The sequence below is a fragment of the Canis lupus genome, chromosome 1 (assembly GCF_003254725.2).
Source record: "Canis lupus dingo isolate Sandy chromosome 1, ASM325472v2, whole genome shotgun sequence".
In the NCBI taxonomy this organism is placed as follows: domain Eukaryota; kingdom Metazoa; phylum Chordata; class Mammalia; order Carnivora; family Canidae; genus Canis; species Canis lupus.
This window is the reverse complement of record NC_064243.1, coordinates 88,053,401-88,075,398: the sequence shown is the minus strand read 5'-3', so window position 1 is coordinate 88,075,398 and position 21,998 is coordinate 88,053,401. Positions and strand designations below refer to the sequence as shown.

At 45.7% G+C, this 21,998-nt stretch overlaps 1 protein-coding gene across 8 annotated transcripts in view; it reads right to left on the bottom strand.

Moving 5' to 3' along the window:
• APBA1 (amyloid beta precursor protein binding family A member 1) overlaps positions 1 to 21,998 on the bottom strand; it is a 197,490-nt gene that overhangs the window by 33,284 nt on the left and 142,208 nt on the right. For all 8 annotated transcript variants that reach the window (XM_049092181.1, XM_049092160.1, XM_049092163.1 and 5 more), the window contains exons 3-4: positions 6,094 to 6,189; positions 1,700 to 1,739 (exon numbers count right to left, since the gene is read on the bottom strand). In XM_049092181.1, the coding sequence (XP_048948138.1) occupies positions 1,700 to 1,739; positions 6,094 to 6,189 (136 nt within the window). The remainder of the gene's footprint in view (positions 1 to 1,699; positions 1,740 to 6,093; positions 6,190 to 21,998) is intronic.

Sequence of the window (21,998 nt, the reverse complement as noted above, 5' to 3'; positions counted from 1 at the left end):
CGGTTTGGCGCCTGCCTTTGGCCCAGGGCGCGATCCTGGAGACCCGGGATCGAGTTCCACGTCAGGCTCCCGGTGCATAGAGCCTGCTTCTCCCTCTGCCTGTGTCTCTGCGTCATTCTCTCTCTCTCTCTGTGACTATCACAAATAAATAAAAATTAAAAAAAAAATGTCAACCAATCAAGAGACAGAAATATTGGACCCAAATAAATTATACATTTGAGATGCAATCTTACACCATTTATCCTCCAGGGAAATTGATTATCATCAAACGTCACTGCTGCTAGATCATATCTGGAGGAAAAAATCCTAAATTCATAATTTGATTTTAGTGTATTTTTGAAAAGTTCTAAGTCAAAAAACTACAGGTTTCATTTTGGCCTTTTAGAACGTGTTTCTCCTTTTAGTGAGGCCTCTGTGTTGCTCTGTGGGTGAACAAGCACACATGTGACATCGTCACACATGAATGCTGGGCCTGGTGGAAAGATTATGAAGAATGGAGTTTCCAAACTCCCGAAAACTCTGCCAGGAGTACTTGTGGAATTTTGGAACCTTGCAAAAATGGCACAAATAATTTACAGTTCACTCAAGAAAGAAGCCTGAGTTAACTGAATGAAACCTATGAGCTTGGCATGAACTTCAGGACTGTGGTGTCAGGAAGGTCTATGGATCCATTCTTAGGTGGTAGGGACACACCAACTGTTCATTCACAGGACCTAAGGGCCAGACAGAGCCTCAAAGTGGTGTCTGGGTATTCTCGTGTTCCCAGAAAATCCTCTTTCAAGGGAATGACAGTCTAACCTACCTGAAAAAGTATCTACCATCCACCCTGGTAGAGGATCACTGGCACCTCTAGCTAAAGAGTGCCTTTGTGTGGGTGAAAAATAGTCACTCCATTTGTGTGGCCTGATCTCAAGTTAGGGTGTCTCACTTGTGCCAAGTTCTGGCCCTGCTAGACCTCCTGACTGGGTACCCTTGAACAGTGAAAAACCTGCACAACTGTATGTGGCTGCCTTGCACAGGATACCATTTACCAGAGAGCTGTGGAATCAAACTGCCAGCTCACAGTTTGGCTCTGAAACTTGCCAACTGTGTCATCTCAGGAAAGTTACTCGTCTTGCCTTGAGGAAGAATGCCTCAGTTCTCTCCTGTGTAACATGGGGGTAGTAAGCCCATTTCACAAGGCAGATGTGAGGATTCAGTTAGTTATTAAATGGAAAGTGTGTATCTGGCACAGAGTAAAAGCTTGATAAATGTTATTATGCTTAACTCATCTAAGCAAGAGATGGGAATTACTGGGAAAGTCTCTCCCTGCCCCCAAATTAAGAGGACCAAAACATCTTCCTTAAAGTTCATTCCCACTTGAATGGTCCTTTGTGGGTGTAAGAGGTGTCATGGACTGGAGATAAGGAGTCTGGGTTCAGATATAATATGACCGTCTTTAAGCTGGGAATAGCCCTCAGCCTCCTTGCATGCTCAGGTCCTCATGGGCAGCATCAGCAAAGGTGGCAGGAGGATCTTTGACAGGTTCACAGCTATTGCTCTTTTAGTCTAAGATTCTAAGACTGTCAAGACTGTGATTGAGTGACTATGTGGCCTTTCTTCCCCACTAGGGTCGTAGAGCCCCAGGGCTTCAAATACCCCAAATGCTAGGAGATTCATGCATGACTCAATACTCAATTACTTCCTTTTCAGCTCTTACCTTCAACGTAGGTGGGGAATGAAGCCAAGCTTTTTCTTGACTGTAATCAAGACAGAGAGGTTTCAAAAAGGGCAAAGCGTGATAAAAAATGCATTAACACAACTTTATCCATGAAACACGAAAAGTAAATAGATCATCAGTAACAGATATGAACCAGGTGTCAACCATTTCTGGATACAGGAAGAAAAGTGTGAATAAACATACACATTTCTTAATAAAGGTTACCCAAAGCCCAGAACATTTATTCATATTTTAGATAATCTGAAAACCTTACATTCCACCACCAGAGAGATGTCCATCAGCTTAAAAAATATCCCACAAACAAAATCCATAATCAATACAAAGCAATAATACAAAGGGCTCAATTTGTATTCTTAAGAATCTGGGTTTCTGAGTGAAACACTGCTGGATTAGTAAAAGCATCAACAATGTGATTATATGTTGAAATCAAGAATTCCCTTGGAGAATTTTATTTCCCTCGAGGTCTTTGCTTTGTGCTATAAAAATGTTTGCCAGAGATTTCTTCTCCTCCGTTCACTCACCTCTTACTGGTTTAAAAACTCCCTTATGTAAGTAATTGTTAATGTGCTATCTTAAAATAACAAAGAATACAATAAACAAAGGAGTGAACTGAAAACCGTGGAATTTCTTGTACTAAGTAACACCTCATGGCAAGGGTCAGTCTTCCAACAGCACTGTTGGAAGTGGGCATGATCGGCTAGAGACCTTCTAGAACATGACTGGATGGTGGTTTAAATGCTAGCTCTTAGGGGAACAATACTTACCATTTGGTTCCTTCCATAAGTGAATGGCCTAGACATAACTCTGAGAGGTGTCAGAGTAGGGAATTCATTCCTACTTTAGCCAGTCATAGAATTTGTAGTGGGTATGTCCGGAGCAAGGTGGTGTGAACACTGCAGGAGGGTGGAGAGCTAATGCCAAAGACAAGAGTCCTTCAAATGAGCAAAAAGGAAGGGTCTGCGTGGCCAAGGGTTATCCTCAGAAAGCTTACAGATTTTCATTGCTAAGAATCTAGTAGGTTATGTTATCATTTAAGTATACATCTTTTAGGAAAAGGGTATCTAATACAGCACAGCTACTCAATAGGTTGACCTGGGTTGATGGTAAACTCTGGGGCACCTGGCGGCTGGGAGAATTAGGGCCTAAGAGAGGGTTGGAACATCACAGGAACAGTTCCATCTCGCGATATTTTGTACAATGCTCTTCACTTGGAAGATGGGATAGCAAAGGGAGAACCAATCACTTAATCCTTGCGTAATATTCTAAAAATAGTGTTAACCATTATATATATATATATATATATATATATATATATATATATATATATATATAAAACTGGAAGCAAAGACACCCCCATTTAAGAATATAATTCAATTTAGGACAATGACAAGAATTCAACACTAATCACACAATATACCATGCTAGGCAACTGTCCGTAAAGCTGCCAGAATGTGCTCGCTGGTATGCAATGGTTTCTTACACCAAGGATGGCGGGTTTCTTATTTCAGAATGGATTACCTTTAAGGAAATGAAAGACACAAGTCCACTGGGAATGAAAGGTCATTGGCTGCTAATGCGTTTATGGAAAAATGCACAATAACTCAAGGCTAAGTTGCATGCCCGGGAGGAAACAGAACTCTAACTTCCATAGGTGCTTTACATTCGTCTTATTTTCCAAGACGGAAGACAGGCCCAGGTGAGTGCTGATGGCCAGGTCTGCCTAATTCTGGTTAAACACCAAACCAAACAAAATCCGTAACTTCATGGTGTGTGAATGGAAGCTAAGTTTCTTCATCAAGATCGGAGGCTTTAAAATGATGATTCCTCAACCACCGATCTTCCTTTTGCATCAAAGGGCCTGGGGAAGTTAAGGTTGTACTGTGTTTCATCAAGATGGGTCAGCCTCCAGGTACACCCAAGAAGCCAGTTCAGATTTTCTTGGGCTATTAGGATACTTTTCTGAATGCTGGTCTCAAAGACAGTCCCCAGATTTTAGCAGAAGCTACAAAATATTACTTTAGTCTATAGTTCTAAAAGCTGCTGTTTTTATTTAGAGCCACAACGGAGGGCATTTGGTACATTTACTTATTCTCTATTGATAAGCTCATGACTGGCTTTCTTTAGTCTCTGGGGTAGTAAGTTTTTTTTAAAAAAGAGTTTGAGAAATGAAAGAATCTCTAATTATTGCACACAAAGAGGATTTTCATCATTATTTCTAAGGATATGCAGAAACATGTGCCAAGTCCGGTAGGAACTGAGAAACCAACAAATTTGCCTTGCTTATTATGTCTGATGAATAATCAAATGCTGAATATTCAGATGTCTGATTAGCCCTTTGTTTTTTTCACATGTGGACAGAGATGAACATCAGTTGATTCTCAACATTCAAGAATTAATAAAGCCACAGTCAAGAAGATGGATGAAAGGCCAAAATCTTTGAGATTTTCTAGGAGGTCACACTAAAGCATGTGCAAGCGTGGAGGTCTGACAATTGGAATAAAGACAAGTTAGCTTGTCTATACAGGGTGTGGCCTGCAGGCACTTTATATCCCGAGGGGAACAGATCCTAGTATGAAAAGCCTGTTTCACTCAGGAGCTCTGGTTTCAAATCCTGGCCTTCCCACTTATGGGCCGTGGACCTTATGTAAGTTACTGAACCTCTCTGCTTCCTCAACAAAAAAGGAACACAGTGATTCCTATCTTACAGAGAAGTATTTAAAGGATTAAATGAGATACTACCTGTGATTTGCTTGGACCACTGCCTAAACACTGTAAATGCTCAAGAAATGGTAACCCTCACTGCTGTTATTATCACTGTGGCCTTGATTCTGCTCTTTTTGGTTCTCACCGATCCCTGTGCTCTGGATAAAGTATGAGGCAAAGCTGTGGGATCTGGGGTCAGCCGAGACAGCGACCTTGTTACTCCTGTTCCCATGACCTAGGGTCTGAGGACAAGACCAGAGGAGGACAAAGTATCTGTCAAATTTAAATTCCAATGTTGGTGTCACTTCAGGGAAGGACTCTGTACGTTTGTTTGGTTTAATATAAACAGATTATTAAAAAATATACTTCCCCCTGCATGAATACTCAATGGCAAATGTACATGTATTCAATGATACTTTAAGGGTATGTTTTAATGAAGACTCTCCCTTCAGAAGTCATCTGCCACTTAGGGTAAAATGCAGATTGCTTTCTTCTGCTGCATTTGATGCAATACTATTACCAAAAGAAATGAGACAATCGTTGTTGGTACAAAGTTTACCTCTTTCACGCACACCCTCAGCATTTATTAGGCAGCTTTATATTTAGATGTAGCTGAACCCACATGTAGACTATGGCACATGCCACAATATGCCTGACACTGGTTCATAAATACGTGGTGGGTGGCATTCGGCTGGGTGTAAAAGGACAACAGTGTGGGAGAAGGCAATGGCTCCCCTGTGGGAAGAACACCTGTCCTCTTACAGCCCCAGAAACCTCAGCAGGAGCAAGCAGCGTTTTCTCACTTAAGTGTTCTCTGCTGGGGTTCAGTCTGGCCTCCATTAGTAGAGTGACCATATGACTTATTGTCCAAGAGGGACACTTCAGGGCTGCACTGTTTAGTAGTCCTTAGCCGTACATGACTATTTATTAAAATGGAGTAAAATGCAAAATTCAGTTCCTTAAGCCCACTAGCCACATTTCCAGATTGTGAGGCACGTGTGGCTGGTGACCACCATATAGGACAGCACAGAAGCAGAACATTTTCATCACTGCAGCTAAGTTCTCTGGGACAGCACTGCTCTAGAAGGGATGTTCTCTAAGTGTACTGTTTGCACAACAGGAGTGAACTGGAACCACCCCCAGTAAACCAGGACAAGTGGTTGCCCTGGTGTCATGAAAGATATTTCACTTGGGCCTGAAATGAATGGATATTTAAGACACCAGCCCGTTTCCCAAAACACACGGCAACTTCATGTCAGAGGCTTGTAATGCCATGAGAAAGGATGTTGCCACACAGAGTTGTTAATATTCAATTTCCAGCACTGTCAGAATTTTCTGGAAAGACTGGAAATGCTCTTGTCATCTCCCCTGTCCAATACAACAGCCACTAGTAACATGTGGCTACTGAGCACCTGGACTGTGGCTCGTGTGAATTTCCATTATACGTATTAATCAAAGTAGACACCTGTGGCCAGTGGCCGTCAGACGGAACAGCGTGGCTTCAGTCATTGAACTCCATGCTCGAGAGGAAAAATTAGAATTTCTCTCCCCAGGTGGTGGTGGTGGTGGGGAGTATGGGGGATTTGAGTGGGAAGTGGAAGCAAGCTGCCGCCAGGAGAACAAAAAAAACAACATAAGCAGGTGGCTTCTGAAACAAAACGGCACCCTACCTCTTTATTTGAGGAGGCCTCCGCGGGGTCACTGGGGTGGAGGGGTGTGCTTGAAGACTCTGCACCCAGGGGGGAGGAGCTGCCAGGAGACGGAGACTGGAACACAGCAAGGGAAGGACACAGTGAGTGTCTGAGGGCTCGTGAACAGGTGGCAGGGGTGGGAGCAGGAATGAGGCAGGGTGGAGGGGTAGGGGCAGGGGCAGGGGTAGGGCAGGCGCGAGAGGAGAAAGCCCAATACAACTGAACAAAACACTTCTATGGTAAGAAAACTTCCTTGCAAGAGGAGCCACCAACAGCACAGGAAAGTCCTGGGTTTTTCAAGTTTTCTTTTAAATTCCCACCATGTTTTCAAAGGAATCCTTGGAAGCTCAGCTGTTCTTTTCCTCCTTAGGCCAAGAGTTTAAATATAGCAAAAGCTGAGTATCAAACTTAAAGCCCTGAATGAATAAAGTGAAGGGGATCACACAGGTGTGTGGTTTGAAAATTTTTTCTCATTGACAAAGACTCTGGGTACTAACTGTCTTATAAAATCACCTGCCTGAGATGACCTGAATGGGAACGTAAAAATGGAAACAGGTATTTTCAGAGAGGTAGCTGGGATTGATGACCAGAAACCACACCATCTGTATTTCTCTAGTCTAGATTTCAAGTATTTTTCCTGATTTAATCCACAGGCCACTGAAACTTCAGAGATATTCTAACATCCAAACAATCTGACCGTGGCTGCTCTTGAAACAGTTCAAAAGTCCCTTATTCAATGATATGTTTGAAGATAAGGGTGAGAGGAACACCCATCGGGTGTGTTCCCGCCTCTGGAGGTGGCCCAGGCAGGCCTGGCTGCAAGAGAGCAGGAAGCCCCAGACCAAGCCCGACATGGCACGCGGGCCCTGTAAATACCCGCTGCTGAGTGGCCAAAGCAAGCGAGCAGGAAGAGGATGGGTGGGACTCAGCGGGACGCAGGAAACCCTACCAAGTTGCTACCCAAACATTTCTGGATGCTCCTGAAATCCTGAAGATGAAGGGCATCTTTAGGCGAGCCACAGGGATGCTTAAGCACTCTGTAGGGATGGTCCCAAAAGCAAGAGTGCACGGTGAAGTCTGATGGAAGGCCCCAAACCACCTGCAGTAAGGATCTGTTCTCTGAGCAAGTGTGGTGACATGAGGGGAGCTCCGTCCTGGGCAAAGGAAGAGTAACACTGGTGATTGATGAATCTGTTTTTCTTTCTTTTTTTTTTTTTAATAGAATTTATTTATTTATTCATGAGAGACACACAGAGAGAGGCAGAGACACAGGCAGAGGGAGAAGCAGGCTCCTCGCAGGGAACCTGACATAAGACTCAATCTTAGGGGGATCCCTGGGTGGCGCAGCGGTTTGGCGCCTGCCTTTGGTCCAGGGCGCGATCCGGGAGACCCTGGATCAAATCCCACGTCGGGCTCCCAGTGCATGGAGCCTGTTTCTCCCTCTGCCTGTGTCTCTGCCTCTCTCTCTCTCTGTGACTATCATAAATAAATAAAAATTAAAAAAAGAAAAAATAAATAAAGATAAAAAAAAAAAAGACTCAATCCTAGGACCCCCGGGATCACGACTCGAGCCGAAGGCAGATGCTCAACCGCTGAGCTACCCAGGTGCCCCTGAATCTGTTTCTGAGGCCTTGCAGGTGGTCCCCGTGGGGAGGCTGAGGTAGAAACTTCAGCAGAGCACCTCTGCATGGAAAGGTAGGATGTTCCATGAAGTTAGTCGTGCTGAGTGGGGGTGGGGGCACATTAATATACAATGGGGCTTCAGTGAGCAGTATGTGAAATCATAAAACAATAATTCTTTTCAGAAAGTCCGAATTACACACAGGAAACAAAGTGCCAAATGGATTGAACGATGAGGTGGTGACATGCAGTTTTACTCACTTTAGATGTTGTACGGTCCCAACCTAATCCTGTTGGGCCTGGAATTGTTTTCCATGAACCCACAGATCTGATCCTGGGCAGGGAGGTGAGGACCAATGAGCTTCTTAATCATTCACATGCAGAAATTGGCCCCTCCACAGAAAAGCCAAGATGATGGGTGCAGGGGTAAGAGCAGACATAAAGGACTCCTGCCTCAAGCCCCACAGCCCCTGGATGCAACAAAACAGCCCTGCATGCCTTTATTTTTTTTAAAAGATTTTATTTTATTTTATTTTTTTTAAATTTTTTATTTATTTATGATAGTCACACAGAGAGAGAGAGAGAGAGAGAGAGAGAGAGAGAGAGGCAGAGACACAGGCAGAGGGAGGAGCAGGCCCCATGCAAGGAGCCCGACGTGGGATTCGATCCCAGGTCTCCAGGATCGCGCCCTGGGCCAAAGGCAGGCGCTAAACCGCTGCGCCACCCAGGGATCCCTAAAAGATTTTATTTTATTTAAGACCTTATTTATTCATGAGAGACACAGAGATAGGTAGAGGGAGAAGCAGGCTCCCTGTGGGGAACCCAATGCAAGACTCAATGCCAGAATCCCAGGATCATGACCTGAGCCGAAGGCAGATGCTCAACCCTGAGCCACTCAGGTGCTCCCCAACCCCTTATGCCTTAAAAAAAAAAAATCACACACAGAATTTTTTATTTGGCACTCAAGAGAGCTGGGGGGTACTGGCTGAGTTAGCTTTGTTTGGACTACTCAAAATTAATTTAATGAAGTCCCATGAGATTTCAGTGCCTTTGAATTTTCCTAGTTTTTCAAATTTGAAGAGCTTCCTCAGATATTTTACATCTATCTTTCTCCAAGTAATTTTCTGTGTCAAAAAGATTTTAAGGGTCTGGTCCCAGGGAAGCTAGGACAGCTGTTTTTTTCTTTAATTGTTTGACTTGAGGGCCATGTAAAAAAAAGAAAAGAAAAGAAAAAAAAAAAACCTTCAAAAGTGTTCCAAAGTTCCTATTTCCTTATCTGACCATTTTCTGTTGCAAATCTTCTAAAAATTGATTCTCTCCAACACTGCAAACATCAGCTCATCTCTCCAGGTGATGTGAGAAGGCAGGTTATCCAGCCAGCAGGCCGTGATGTGGAAGAGGTAGGTCAGACCCCACAGTGAGGCTAAGTGAGCAGTGCTGGGTGCCAGCCAGGGAGCCTGGAGAAGAGAGACGCACATTGCCTTCATCGGGGCCACGTGCCCTCAATGCTCTCTCTGCTTTAGCATTCTGCATGCGCATGAAGCTCATTCACTTTTCCTTCTATTTGCATGTACAGCTGATGACCTCCATCTAGAGAGTTCTCCCGCATTCTTTCTCACCTTCAGTGCTAACTTCGAAAACAGTGCAACTTGCTGAAGCTTTCTCAGACTCTATTCGCAGTACTGTTCTACCCTGATGGCTTGTATTAGGTTTTGTAATGATCTGTTTACGTGTGTATCTCCCCTCCCCCTGGAACTCTTGGACAGGATCTCAACTTAATCAGCTTGGGATCCAAGTGCCTGGCAGTGGATCTTGCCAACAGTAGGCGCCCAGTAAATCTTTGCTGAATAAATGGTATCAGTGTCGTCTCTGGCTTTACCGTGTTTCCCAGCCTGTGAAAGGCAGATCAACCACTGATCTCTTTCGTTAGTGTCTCGTGGTCAGTGGTAAGCCCTTTTCTGATCGCACACTCTATGTGTGCAATGTTCAATCTACATTTTGAATCAGAGAACAGGGTCTTTGCCTGTAAAGATCTAACCTGAGCTCCAGCAAAGCTCTTTGGAAGCTGAAAGCTGTCTCCATGTGAGAGGGGACCCTGTCTGGTGGAGGCCTACCACTCCCGACAACGTCGAGGTGGACAAACCTCTTCAGAGCAGACACCAGTCGCCTAAACAAAGTTCTTAGTATCGAATCCTCTCCAATGTCTGCTTTAATGGCCCTTTGTCCCTCTTCTCCAGCGTCTGCTCTGCTATATTCTCAAAAGTGGAGAGAAAACCAGAAATTAGAGAACGCATCCTACCTTCAAAGAATGTACTGGAGGCCAAGTCTAACCAATAAAATGATACAAACATTAAGTGATTACCATGTATTTCTCTGGCTGAGGTCCCATGCCTGCTGGATCACTGGCTGGATATTCAATTTTAAGCAAATGAGACTAAGGACAGGAAGCGAATGTACGCTTGGAAATTCCTCAGGTGACACACAGGGTAGTGAGAAGGAGGCATCTAAAATGTCCAAAGATGATGCAGTTATTAACCAGTCCCTGGTCTGGTTAATTACAGGAGGTTTTCTTAAGCTGCCTGTCCTCTGCAGACTGTGTTCTAGCAAATTCTCCACAACTATGGTCTATAATTACCTAGCCTAAGCTCTGGGGCTCCACAGAGTAGAGTCCTCAGCTGTTAAGATGTCAGCTCTTTAACGCCAGGACAAGAGATGGATCGTCCTGTTGTGAGGTGGGAGATAGCCTCAAGATGCCAAAGCATCCAGAGGGAAAGCCAATCACTCATTTTATTTTCAATTGAACCTCTCCTGGGGCAAATGCTGTACTGCTGGTGGTAGAGGTGAAGCAAACAGCTCAAAGGACTTTTAGGCCATACTTGCAGGGCAGAAAAGCAGTGCAGAAATACCTATCATTCATTTATTCCTTTAACAGACATTTCAGTGACTACCTCTGCTCTTAATATTGGGCCAAGAAATAAAGAGGATATAAAGGACTCCCCCCTCTGATGCTGTGGTCCTGTCCTATCTCCCCTTCCAGATGATGGGAGTAGGCAGGCATGTGGACACAGGGCTGTGGCAGGTGGCAGGGATATGCATCCATATGTGGGATGCAGGTGGGGGGGAAGGAGTAGTTCTGCAGGAGGGAAGAGGTGTGTCAGCAATGCTCTGTAGGGAAGGTGATGCTTCCGCTGAACCCTGAAGACTGTAGTATTTATGGAGCAGGATGGGATGGAGAGAAGGAGGAAGGTTCTGTAAACAGAGGCAGGGAGCTGGAGCAGCATAGCTCTGCCAGGAAGCAGGAGATGAGCTGGGAGGCAAGGACAAGGCACTGGAGCTGCACTTGATGACAAGCAGCCAGTGCCTAGTCTCCGCCCAGAAAGTGGGGTTTTCTTGGTGAGTCGTTGGCCTGTTTTCTGTCACTGGGGAAGCTCTATCTGGGCACTCAGTAACAATTTCCTCAGCTGAAATGAAGATCTAAAGGATGGAGAGGATGAGTTATCACTTCCCCCTCTTCCCTTTCCTTAGTCCTTTCACCCCTGACATCTGCATGAAGAGAAGATTCCATCCTGGAAAAGCTGACCAGATGACAGTGAGAATACCCCAAATTAAAGCCAAATTACTGGCTCTTTCCAAATGAACAGTGTTGCTTTCAGAAAGGCCTAAGCAGTGATCTGGAGAGATGTACAGATATCTTGAAAGACTCCTGGAGAAATGCTGGCCAAAAGACATAAAAAGGGTAGTTCCACCAGGATTGTTCACTCATTTATTTACCATAGACATTCTGACAGCATCTGAGGAGGCCCAGACTCCCTGCCTGAGCCCCAGGAGCCCCTGGCTTAGCAGGGAGGACAGACATGCAAACAAACGCAGGGTATTCTGTGAAAGTGGTGGCCACTGAGTCCTTGAGGAGAACAGAAGTCACGATGACACAAAAGCAGTCACTACTGAGCTGTCCACCTTGACAGTCCTACCATTTCAAACCCCAGCATCTCTCAGGACCACATCTCTGTCAGCTGCTCTCTTTGACCACTGAGGACCATCTGGTGTTTCAAGGCCAGAAACGAAATGGAAAACCAGAAATCTGCAAATGCATTAAAGAGTACAAGTGCAAATATTGCAGAAATAAAGAGAAAGCAGGATTTTAGAAAGGTGATGTAGGCCCAGTTGGGAGGACTGCTTGACGCAGCCACAGATAATTGAAGAGTTGGTGGAGTTACGTCAGTTCACAGTTAACCAGACGATGCGATAGAAAGAATGATGACAGTAGAGGTGCTTCGAACAAGTGTGATTAGAATATAAAATCAATGAAGAGAGGCCCTTGAGAAAATTGCATCAGCCTTCCAATGTTCTTGCTCAAACTGTCCTCCTCCTGATTGGAAGGACCCCTTCTGATCAGGCTGCAGAAGTCACAGTGTGAACTGAAGAAGGCTATTCTAGTGTGTGATGTGACAGTTCTTTCTGAAAGAAGTTACGACTCCTCAAATCAATACTTCTCTGTTTTAAGAATTCACATATAGGTGAACTTATAACCTACGTTATTAGCCAAAAGGTAAAACAATTAAGCTTATGTTTATAATTTTTAATATTGTCTTTTAAGATAAGGTTCTAACCAATTCCCCACCCTCCTCTCCATACTTTGAAATTTTGGTCCTCGTTTTAAGCCGATTAATTTGAGGAGGTACACTTCTGCAGGACCCCTTAGAACAGCCCTGCCCGCATGATTAAAACAAGACGTGACAGTTGCCCTAACAGGCATGAGCAGGAGCCCACGAGCACCAGGGAGGAGAGGTGACCTGCAAGGGGTGGTCATGGAACCCTCCAGTGGAGCTAACCCAGATGCCATTCCTGTCACAGTGCTGAGGACTTGGGAGGCCCTGGGGCAAAGCCTGTTAGTCAGTGGAAATAAAAACTGAGTCAATTCCCAAGATACAGAACCTGGTCTTCACACCCAGCGTGATCTGGCCTTTCCAACACTAGGGTCTATTTCCTAAAGTGCAATGTGATTCCAGGACTACAAGTTACATTGCTCCTTTGAAAAGGGCGGGGATGTTTTCATTTTATAACATTGCAGAACAAGTAAAGCTCCTAAGGTCTCAGGACAGTGAGATGCTCGAGTCTCCAGCCCCACCATCTGGCGGGTGAGCATCTGAAATCTGCTCTTCCGTTCACAGCTCTGCCTCTGGGTTGCTCATCTTCTCTGATCCTCCTGAGAATTGAGGAAAACAGTTACTACCCACCTCCTGGGGCTGACGCGAGGATTAATCGGTGACGATGCACACGGGGCGTCGGCTCAGCGCCTGTGTATGCACAAAGCATTCCACCAGCATCTGACGAGTCTCTTAAGATTCCAACAGTAACAATAATTCTTTCACCCCATGGGGGAGTGTTCACAAGGACAACACATACCCATGGGGATGCTTTCCTTATCTCATCTTCTTGCTTCCTTATTAAAAATTTTACTCAGGGATAAAATTAAACAGCACACAGAAGGCTCTCTAAAAATCATACTAGAAAGACTCTAAATTAATTTATAAGCCCCGAGACTCTTACTGGTATATTGGTAAGAACAGCTCATTCCTGGCTAGGGCTGAGGGGTGCATAAATGACCGTGTACAATTTCTGGCACACTCCCTGTCTCCCATTCAAGACAGCATTTTGCAGTATGGGGGCTGAGAGTGATGCTCCTCTGGTGATAGTTACTAAAGAGAATCAGGTGCATATGCAAGTGTTAATTTACAACATAGCTCACATACAATCATGACACATCAAGATTCTCAACTGTGAAGACCTTGGTTAAAGACTCCGGCTGGCTCAGGCTAACCTTGACAAGTCCAGGCACATGTCGGTCCTTCCCTCCAAAGAAACTCAGTGACACAAATTTCACTGCAATGAAGGGCAGGAAAAAAATAGTCCCTTAAAAATGACATTGTTTTAGGGTCACCTGGGTGGCTCAGTCAGGTAAGCGTCCAACGCTTGATTTGGGCTCAGGTCATGATCTCAGGGTTGTGAGATCAAGCCTCGTGTTAGGCTCTGTGCCGGGTGTAGAGCCTGCCTCTTCCCCCTGCACTCTCTCACTCTATAAATAAATAAATTTAAAAAATGACAGTTTTACCGAGTCTATCTGGGACTGGATTATTTAGTAATTTCACCTATGTGGAGTGACTCACAGAACCTGAGAATAAAGTTATTTAAAAAGCCAACATACTACATGAGACCCAAGCATGAAGTGCTCATGGACTTTCTTCACCAGTGAACTGTGTCTACCTCAACTACATACATCAAAACCCTAGCCTCCAGTGGGACAGTATGAGGCCATGGGGCCTTTGGGTGTTAATGTGGTCAGGAGGGTAGAGCTCTCATGATGTGATTAGTGCCCTTATAAGAAAAGGCATAAGGGAGGCTGCTTCCTCTCTCTGCTCTCCACTGTGTGAGAACATGGCAAGAAGACGGCCATCTGCACCAGGAAGGGCATCTACACCACAAGGTGGTGGTGCTGACACCCTGCTCTCAGACTTCCCAGACTCCAATGTGAGAAGAACATTTCTGTTGTGTAAACCACCCAGTCTCTGTATGGTATCTTTATTACGCAGCAGCCCAAACTGACTAAGAGAACCAGACACCTTTCCCTAAGTTCCTATTGGCTCTCATTTTATTTTTTTGGACTGAAATGACTCTCATTTGAAAATACAGTTTTAACAAGCTCTGCACAAGTCACTCTTTAATTCAAAAACTTTAGTGGTTCCTGCTTTGTGTTTAGAATAAATCCTAGGTGCTCCTGGGTGGCTCAGTTGACTAAATGTCCGACTCTTGATTTCAGCTCAGTCATGATCTCAGGGTTGTGGGATCCAGCCCTGCATCAGGCTCTGTACCCAGTATGGAGTCTGCTTGAGATTCTCTCTCTCTCTCCTTCCCTCCTCTTGCTTATGCATGCTCTGTCTCTCTCTAGACCAACAAAATCTTAAAAAAAAAAAAAAAAAAAGAAGAAATCCTTGGCACTCTTTCTTTACCTTGGCACTTAAGGCATTCCAAGGTTGGCCTTAATTTCTTCACTATTTCCCCCCTCCCAGTTATTCTCTACCATTAAGCCAAACTGAGGTATCTTCTGCTTTGTGTATACAACCTGAGTGTTTGGGGGCAATGCCTTTGTTCATGCTCTTGTCTGAATCACACATGTCCACGAGTCTGCAAAGGCTCATTTTCAATGTTACTTCTTTTGTGAAATCTTTTCTATTCTCTTAGATAAGCAGAAGCCCTCTCCTTTGAGAACTGCTTGTGCTTTATTGGTGCCATTCTTCTGTATGTCATTTTCTCCCTTATTTTTATTGAAATATAAATATAGGATAGTTTAATCACAATACTTTCTTTTAAAAGATTTATTTACTTATTTGAGAGAGAGAGAGAACACAAACTAGGGGGTGAGGCAGAGGGAGAGGGAGAGAGAGAAGCAGACTCCTCACTCAGCGGGGATCCCTAGGACACAGCGCTTGATCCCAGGATCCTGAGACCTTGACCTGAGGCAAAGGCAGATGCTTCACCCACTGAGCCACCCAGGTGTCCCCTACAATACTTCAATAAGCACTATGAAGGCAGGATGTGTGATTCATTAACTTTTTCTTCTCCAAGTGCTTAATACACATTCTCCATGAAATATACAACAAAAGTTCAATAAATGTGTTGAACATATGGAAGGATGTATGGACATCAATCTTTTTGTACCAGAGAACAAAGGAAACACAAAATACGTTTATACTCAAAGTCAGCCTGAACCCATGTAGCATTGCCCTGATGTGCTCACATGGATATTGGTACCCATGTACAGATCACTACCTCAGGGTCAGGGTCTGACTCGTCCCTTGTCAGACACTGCTTGCAAATCAGTGCATCCTCATGTGATTAGAACAGTAATGTGGACACAGCGAGAACAAGTGCTCTCACAGGTAGCATATCCTATAGACTATAATCAAGCCATTGGTCATTCCATTCTTTACCAGCCTGAACATTCTGGTTCTATATGGAATTTCAAAGGTGTGGTTACCTGCAGCCAGGCTATGGCACACATTCTACTTCTTTTGGTAAACTGCTGTTTCAGGAACTGTGTGGGCCTTCTCTATTTCCAGCATCCCTGAATAGGTTTTTTACTATGCATCTTGGTTTTATCCTGCTTTATCCCTTTTCTCAAATAAATGTATGTTGTTTTCCTTACCGATTTAAGTTGTTTTAAATTAACCTTATTCCATGTTAGAGTTATAAAAAAGAAACAAATATATGACTAGGTTTTTCTTGCTCCAAGATATGTCTGTGCTTTTGAAAATTGAAACTGGCTAAGAAATCCATAATTATTCACTCTCAATTCAAACTATATTATCAATGCACATTTCTGTTTCCTTAATGTGGTGAAGTAGGAAAGTTAGCATAGGCATTGTAGGGGCATAATTATGTCATTAAAATGATAATAGCCTGTGCCTAATGAGGTGTTTTATATACACATTTATAATGGATTCAATTAATACCAATGAAACGTTTTGAGATAACTGTCGGTTAAAATATTCTAACCATTTTCACTCTGTTTTCCCACAGGGGATGGAGGTGCTCCCAGCCCCAAGTCCCCAACTTATAGCCACAGTAATGGGAAGATCTGGACCACCGTGGACCTCAGAGAGCCCTGGACTGGAGCAGTCTCCTCAAACAGAGGTGCTTTCACTGTCCCAAATAATTTATTTTATTACTATCAAAAGAACCCTAAGCTTCTGAAGCCAGATCTCAGGGGATTAAAAAAAAGGCCAAGTTAATTATTAACCAGTCACTGCTGTAAGTTGAGATCTCTTACCAGCTGATAAAGTCGGATCTGGAAACACAGGTTATCTGTGTGTTCTCTTTGAAAGGGCCTCACTGTAAGTGTCCGGAATGCACTACACTATGTGATGGACAAATGAGGGACAAGTTTCCCCACCAGGGTCCTGCACCATCCTTCCCAGACCTCCAAACCTGAGTTCCCTAAGAGGACAAACCACAATCACTTTTAGTTGATAATAAGAGATGCAGCTAAGAACACATCATTTGCTATTAATGACACATCACTTACTAAGGACGACCCAGCAGCCGTTTATGGGAGCCTCACTATGTGCCAGGCCCCACACAGGGTACGTGATGCTCATTACCTCATCTAGCAAAGCAGTTCCTCATGTGCAAGACTTTAAGTTCACTCATTGTCATCAGCATAGTGGAAGCAAAGACACAGCGCAGAGGACAGGACTGGAGGCTACAGAGCCCAAAGTAACTCGTTCATTAGAACCCAGTGCTGACGGAGAGAAAGCAGAGAGCAACATCTTTCCACATGATCAAACGGCCTTCTCCCTCTACAGCTCATCTTGAACTTCCAAGCAACAGGCCAACCTGACAACATTTCCTCCCACCCTGGGCAATGCCCACTCTCCTCACCTCTCCTGCTCTGCGCCGGTATGCTTAGTATGGGGGGCGGGGGGAAGCGCAGAGGATTTACAGTCTGGCAGCCCTGGGAGAGGAAAATCCGAGAGCCGCGAGCCAAACATTATTCCAAAGCCCTGGGATCCACCTACCTCTTCTTCGTGACACTCAAATTGGTACATCCAAAAATTCTCCATCTTCCCAGGCGCTATCTGGGCGGCAAGGCCAGCTCGGGCACAGCCACTTGTGAGCTGAGGGCTAACTCCTGACCTGAATCCCGTCTGGTGGATTGTTTCCAGTGGTGTTAGATGCCCCAGTCAATAATGCAACTTGTAACGGGAGATGGGAGATGTGCCCACCTCCCAGGGTGTCAGCCACATCCACATTAACCCCTTGGTGCCTGAAGGGCCCCGGCAGTCGGCAGTCGTGCGTCACTGGTGGAGCGGCATCACCTGATGTTTGTGAGAAGGGGCCGGCCTACCCCTTCTGCCAGCAATGCCTACTATTTCTGGGGAAAATAAGACTCGGTTCTGAGGTGCAACCAGAAACTTTCACACACTCCAAACTCTGCTACAGTTTATAGAACCTGTGAAAAAGCATCCAGTTCATGTGCAAGGAAAGGGTGGATGCTGGGAAGAGGAGGCTCTCTCCATGCCTGTGTCAGAACACACCTGGGTGTGTGTGATGAGTTTAGAGGACACGGTGGCCATGTGGGTTGTGCACCTCTGGGGGCTGGGGTGCTGGAGGGCGACCCTCACCACTCTTTATGTTTGCTGCATGCTTCCAACAGCCTTGCACTGCAATCTAGTGAGGGGGGATATGGCAGGCTAGCTGCACAGATACAAAAAAGCAAGCTGGTTTTTTTGAAACCCCAGGGCCAGCATGGTTTCACCCAAACCAACAGGTACTCCCAGACCGGGCTCAAGAGCTGGATCATATCTGCTGGACCTTGGGAGAGGAAGGTCAAGACAAATGCAGGTGGAACAGAACGGGAGGAAGCTCCTATAAACAGGTGGGCAGGGTGGCTCAGAGGGCCAATGACTGGAGACAGACCTCCCAGTGCCAATCTACCTCTGGACAAGCCATGGCAATGGGGATGGACATGGGTGCAAGAGAACTGAAAGGTGCAGAACACCTGAGAGGCTCACCAAAGAGATGGCTTCAGCCTTCCTTCACATCAAACCCTTCATCGCACATGCTTCCAGGTCTCTCACTCTGAGTGCACCTGTTTAGTGAGTGAGTGGTGACGGGGTCAGAAGGTGGAAAACAGAAACAAAGGTCATGAACAATTCACAGCTGAAAACTGCACCCACGCTAGTCGACAGTTTCCTATGCTGAAGACAACCCCGCAGGGCACAGTGGGAAACAAGTATCCCCCTCACTCCCTCTCGCCTGTCCTCGTATTCCTGCCCACTCTTGTGGGCAGTTGGACTGCCACCAGGGTCAGGGGGATGCATTTCCACTACCTCTTGGTCCTCATTCGAGAAAGCCCTTTCCAAAAAAGGGTGAGCCGCTCTCATCTATAGCACTGGGTGTCTCTCAAACACTTTCTTCTTTCTGTTGACTATTAACAAGATAGAAAACCCTTGGGTGTTGATTCTTAAGTCCAGACTGAACCTTCCCTACTTTAGGGCTCTTCCCCAACTCCTGGGAGAAGTCATTCTCTCTACTATCACTCTCAGGAATGGCTTTGATTTGGATCCGTGAATCACTGCGGGCAGGCTGGAGCCATTAGAACCTTCACCGCTGCTGTGGAAAGCTTCTATTATGTTCGGTTATTAACCAGAGGACCACCATCACACATGAGACTCCAAGCCAGACAAACCACGAAGAAATCTGCTGGGCCTTCTGGAAAGTTACAGAGTGTCTACACCTAGTGTCCTGCGGACACCGCAGAATTCAGAATTCTTTCCTTCCCTCAAGGTTCAATCAGCACCTGAGACCTGCTTAATTATTCACCATGGCCTTCTCCATACCTCATCAATAATGGATAACATCTGCCATGGAAAACCACCCGCAGCAAGGTGGGGGTTGAGATGGGGCGCATCAGGAATCGGATCCGCACCTGACAGAGAAGTTGGGGCACCAAGGAGGAGAGCCGTACTCAAGGGCTGATCTCTCCTGTGTGGGTCTCTCAGCCTAACGAGACCTTTCAACTCTGTGCCTCTCAGCCTTTCTTCATCACGGCATACAGAGAGATGATACGTTCATACAACACACCGGCTCAACTGGAGAGGATGCAGAGCCCCCGATGAGGCTGCTGAGATGGAAGGCAACACGCCTGATGGCACCGGTCACCCCCTACCCCAAAGTCCAGTGGGATCATCAGGACACTGGTTGAAAGCTCTGCCCTGACTTATTATATTTTTAAAAGATGTTATTGATTTATTCATGAGAGACAGAGAGATGCAGAGACACAAGCAGAGGGAGAAGCAGCTTGTGGAGAGCCCAATGCAGGACTACATTCCAGGACCCCAGGATCACGCCCTGAGACGAAGGGAGATGCTCAACCACTGAGCCACCCAGGTGCCCCCCTGCCCTAACTTATGAAGAGTCTTTATAGCAAATTCTTTGGACATTAGCAGACCCTCAAGAATAAAGTTAAAGTCCTCTCTGCTTCTGAAGAATCCATATGGGTACACTTGTTCCTTTAGGACAGTCCTTCCAGTGCCTGGTTTCCATAGCACCTCCCCCCCCCCCCCCCCAAGAATCCCCGCTTCCTCTGACACGGCTGCAGGCCTTGCCTGCGTGCTGGCCTGCACACCCATGCCCTTCTACACCACTTCGGCTTCATGCTCTGTTGGTACTTCAGGATTGATGATATATCTGCGTATTCTCGGCCAGACAACAAAACAGATAGAGCCGAAGAGGTGGGAATGGCCGCTCAGGTCAGTTGAGGGCAGAAAAGCCAGCAATGCTGTGTCCTCATGTGTGAAGCCCACTGTCTCTTTGCTGGCACATAACAGGCAGAAAATCTGGTGAGCAGACTTCTCAGATAGACCTGTGATCCTTGTCTCCTGGTGTTCAGACCCTGTGTGATCCCCTCTCCAGGTAGGGCTGTCACTCTGTGACTGCCTTATAGAAGACTGTGATATCCATCTGCCCTGCTACCAGCCTCTATGGCCTTCTTATCTTGCTTGCTTTCTCAGGCAAGTGCCTGTAGGGCACTGCCAATGGGACAAAGGATCAAGATACCTCTGGCCAGTGGTCAGCTGGGAACTGGGGCCTTCGGTCCCATAGCCCTTGAGGAGCTGAATCCTGCCAATAAGCAATGACCTTGGGAATGGTCTCTCCCCAGTAGAGCCTGGAGGTTACCACAGGCCAGTGACACTTGAGTGCATGTCTGAGAGGCCCAGCAGCAGAGGCCCAGCTAAGCCATGCCAGGTTCCTGACACAGACACTGTGAGATAATTACCATGGTTTGTTTTATGTCACTGCTTTGGGGCGATCTGTGATTTAGCCGTAGATCTAGCTAAGATGCTCCAGAGGTTTTCAGAGGAAAGCCTCAGGAGCTGAGGAGGCTTGGAGGTCTGGCTGAAGGCTCATCAGAGGACAATCCCTGAGTAGATCATACACTCTACACAAGCAGGGTCTGTGTCTATTTCAGGCAGAGTCCATATTTCAGTTGCTGCTATATCCCTGGTGTCTTGCACAGTGCCTGACCCATAGGAGGAACCTGAAAATATTTACTGAATGAGCGGACGAGAAATAATGAGACAGACTTTCTGTCTGTGACCAGGGCCAGCAGTCACAGCTCATTCTGGTTCTCTAACAAAATGAGAACAGTGTAGCTTTGTGGCCAGGCCCTATTTCTTATTGACAGATGATGTCCTGTATGTAGCTGGTGCTTAATTAAACCCAAAGGGGTTAGCAGGGGAACAACTGTAAGAGTTCAACCCAATCCTTTTACGGGACTTTGCATGGCAGATGGTTGGGAACACATTTATTCCTTTGACATCACTCACTGAGAGGAAAGTTTCCTATTGGTGTCTGGGGTCTGGTTGGTGAAACCCACTGGGGCCTCGTTTTGCTCTCCTGGCAGCAGATCCTTTGTTCTAAGGTTTCTATACTGCTGTGTAAGTTTCTGGGATGCTGATGTTTGGGGTCCGCCAGCCCTTTATTGAACATATACAAGAACAAAGCTGGTTTTAACAGCCAGCACTGGGATGTATACTCTTCCACAGGTCAGGAGGACACTCTGAGATAAGGCTTCAAGTCTAGTCCTTTCCAGGCCACAAATGGGGACAGAATAGAGCTACTATTTCAGTACAGTGGTGTTCCCCCACCCCCACCCCCAATTCCTTCCCATCAACCCTCCTTTCTTCCAGTCAGGGACTGATCCACTTGGGGGGGAATCAGACCATCGAAGAACATAAATTCATCCTAAAGTCTGTCTACTTGACTTTGGATCCCATTTCAGCTCCATCCCTTGCTATTCAGATCCTGGAAAACTATCGCTGCCCAGAACTCCCTGAGGAGGTGAGGATCGGCAAGAGGGAACCTCTCAGTTCAAAATACCATACGAAGAACCATACGAGGAACGCTTCAAAAAACAGACTCCCTCAGTAGTGCACCAGTCTTTCCACTTGCCCTTGTTAAGCTAGACTACACAACTGCAAGGTCAACAGGACAAGATGCTAACACGTCTTAATGAATTAGCATGCGCGCTTGACCTTGGTCAATAGTTTCCTAGCAACAGTCAAAAAAAAAAATCCATGAAGGCTGATACTGGTTTCAAGGCAAGGCGAGAGGGAGGGAGGACAAGGAGGAGGCAAAGGCAGGATGCCTCTGCACCCTCATGTCATCTTTCTCAAAATTAAAGAAAAAAAAAAAGGAGCTCA